At 51.4% G+C, this 3,310-nt stretch overlaps 1 protein-coding gene across 1 annotated transcript in view; it reads left to right on the plus strand.

Moving 5' to 3' along the window:
• The first annotated feature begins 236 nt into the window (after nucleotides 1–236).
• Nucleotides 237–3,310, plus strand: part of Cfap99 (cilia and flagella associated protein 99) — a 29,531-nt gene continuing 26,457 nt past the window's right edge. The window contains exon 1 of the mRNA XM_029545469.1: nucleotides 237–350. Within this exon, the coding sequence (XP_029401329.1) occupies nucleotides 237–350 (114 nt within the window). The remainder of the gene's footprint in view (nucleotides 351–3,310) is intronic.

The raw sequence follows: 3,310 nt of genomic DNA on the forward strand, positions 1-3,310 counted from the left end.
AAACAGACCCTCTGTGCAGCAGAGGCCTAAAATGAACTGACCAAATAGTGGGTTTGAATTTACCTGAGCCCAAACCCCTACCTCCAAAATCTCACTGTTGAACCCAGAACCCTCGTGGACTTCCTGTTGGTGCGGGTAAGGGTCCTGCAACTACTACTACCAACAGCTAAACTGGCAACTCAGAGGCTGTGGATAACGTGACTTGTGTTGGTGTGTTTTAGGACCCTGCCCCAAAGATGGCCTACTATGAAAAATGCATTGAGATTGTGATAAAGCAGCTTGACAAATTTAAGCCTGAGAAGGACAATCCTGAGCAGTTTGTGGAGACAGCATTCACCTCCTTACAGCAGGTACGGTCAGGGGAGCTGCTTGGGTTCCTGGGGACCACATCAGTGATGTGTGTTGTCTACATTTCACCTTCCAGCAAGCAGCATGAGATCCATTCCTTCCTTTGGGGAGAAGTGTGATGCAAGGCTCTCTAAAAGGCCGGTGGTCCTTCCGTAGATAGTAAACCTTTTGCCATGAGAAGGATGCCAGCATCCAGGATGCACGTCAGACCTGGCTCTACCCTGAGCTACAAAACCTCCATGGTGCACTATGGCAGGCAGCCCCTCACAGGAAGAACTGTGACTGTGTACACAGCCTCAGTGAGAGAGGCAGGGACCTACCCAAGGCCTCAGTTCAGGGTGGGTTGTGTCTAGCTGAAGAGGCCGCCACTAGAGAGTCTGGGTCCTACTAAATGCTCCCACCCCAGTCTGTGAGCGTTGCTATAACAGGCCTGAGGCAGGGAAAACTGTACAGAATGTAGCTCTCAAAAATGTACAGAATGTAGCTCTCAAGATTCTGGAAGCTGAGACATCCAAGACAGCAGCAGCGTGTCCCACTGCAGAAGGTGAGAGAGAAGCAGACAGGCAGAGCATATGTCTCTGGACTATTCCACCTGAACCTGTCACAGTGGCAGCTACACTACACTTCCAAGTGAGTTTTGGATGGTTAAATCTCCAAAGCACATCCATACCCCTCCCCCGCCATCAGACTTGCCACCCTCTCTATTGGCAGCTCCAGACTCTGCCCAGATTGCCATCCTATACAGCAGCTCTGTAGCATTCTGATTGGCTCTCTGAACACTACCTATTCTGAGTCTCCTTCCACTAGGGGCTTCGGCCTCTCCTTGTCAGGGTACTCAGGAGAGTCACCCTACCTGCTGGTAGGTCCAGTTCATCCATCCAGCACAGACCTCTCTCCCCAGCCCTAGGCTCTTTCATCCAATGGTAAGCATGTGTGTCCGGTCTAGAGCATATATGTTCTCTCCGTCCCAGTGGGCCCCCACAAACAGCTCACCTCAGCAGCCCAAGCTCAGTCATCAAGAGCTGTGTCCCTTCCTTACCCAGGTGAGGCAAGCACCTATCCCCACACCCACCTCAGCCCTGGAATATCCCTTGTCCTGGTCATTGCAAAAGCTCCCTCTTGCCTCTCTGTTGGAGCACGGTCTCCTCTGCTCTCGCCTCCCCACACACATGACACAGAGGCGTCCTCTCTGCAGAGTCTCTCTGCTCTGCTGTGTCCCCCCCGCCATCTCATCTACCCATCCTCATGTCCACGCCACTGGCCATACCGCCTTCTGGTCCTTTTTGGTCCATCCATTTGTTCCTCCACTGTCCTTGCCACCCCTCCCCACTCCCACTTGGAATACCCAGCATGCTCCCTGGACTGCTAAGTCATTCGGGGCTCTGATAGAAGGGCCCTTTCTTTCAAGCAAGACAGAAGTTAGTGTCATTAGTCCCTGATGGCCATTGCAGAAAACTGAGTTCTAGCGGATCATAATGAGTTTGAGGCACTTTCTCTGTTAACAGCCAATGAACATAAATGAGTCGTCCTGGCTGTCACTCGGCAAATGGCAAAGTCGTGGCCATCTGTGTGCCTTTCCCTGAGAAGCCTCAGCACCATGATGCCATCCAGAGAGCTGGCGGCAGCAGATGAAGCTGATCTCTACCTCAGGCACAGAAGCAGCTCCTGCTTCAGATGTTGGTCCTTTCAGGTTCTGCCAAAGTCCTTCTGAAGCCAACATGGTTTGGGGCCCTGGGTACTGACCCAGTTTGAACAACACTTTCATCTCCAGCTGTCGGAAACCTGCTGTAATATACTGACTGTCAGGTCAAGGCCAGAGATGCCACCTGCCAGAAAGTTACACAACCCCTAGACCGCTGGGCAGAGGCTGACAGAAGGCTTCAGGACAGGGCACATGATAGGCAGACTGTACACCTTAAGTGCATGGCAGCCCTGGGAGCTTCTTACTGTGGACGTGACCTTATCTGAATGCACCGTCTAAGTAAATGGAGCTGAGTTATAGCTGGCAGCACAGAGTGTGGGTCCAGGGACAGTAGCCTGGATCCACCTGGGCCAGCTTGGCTGGCAGCACAGAGCGTGGCAGCCAGGCAGTGGCGAAGAGTCTGACTTGGAGAAAGAGCGGATCCCTGGAAGCAGGGTAGGGCTTCCTGGGCAGAGGGACCTAGCACCAAGATGAGGAGACCCCCAGAGCCCAAGGTCCTGACCTGAGACTGAGTGGACAGGAAGGCCAGCAGGGTCTGTGTGTCTAACCTTCAGACCTGGCTTCTAAGTCTGTGTGGCTAGCCCATGGGGAGGTTGGCTGTGAGCAGAAAAATGTCATGTCAGAGCCCAGACTGTGGACAAGTGGGTATTAGCATAAAAAGATGCTGTAGGGCTGGACTGACAAGAACATAAGCAGCCAGAGAGCTCTGGGGTTCACAGCCATATGAGAAAGGGAGAGGTTTAAAGGGGCGGCCAACTGTGGGGAAACAGTTGTAATTTTGAGAAGAGTCAGTGAACTGTGGGTGCAGAAATGCAGAGAGAAGGGGCAGATGAATTCGATGGCCACAGAGCCATAGCCCGTGGTTTCATTGTGGTTTGTGCTATTTTGTCGTCGTGTAAATCTTAGCATAGTGCTGTCTTAATGGCCACATCATCCTGGTCTGTGGGATGGAGCAATGATGCTTCACCCTTTGGTCACCCTGCTCTCAGACTCTGGTTCCTGTTCCCCGTATGTGTGCATATGGATGCCTCCTGTGTCGTGGAAGCTTCCCTTACCTTCCCAGAAGTACAGTAGCTCTATTAAAGGGTCGTGATATAAATAAAGCTCTTGAAACTTATTTTCCAAATTGCTTTATGGAAAGGCTCAGCATCGAGTGTCCGTGTTGTACTGGCACTAGCAGATACCCTCATCTTCCTTGTCTTCCAAAACTTAATTACTTTTCAAACCTTAATTTGAAAACCTTAATTTTTTTTTTTTTTT

Source organism: Mus pahari, chromosome 13, assembly GCF_900095145.1.
Source record: "Mus pahari chromosome 13, PAHARI_EIJ_v1.1, whole genome shotgun sequence".
NCBI classification, from domain to species: Eukaryota; Metazoa; Chordata; class Mammalia; order Rodentia; family Muridae; genus Mus; species Mus pahari.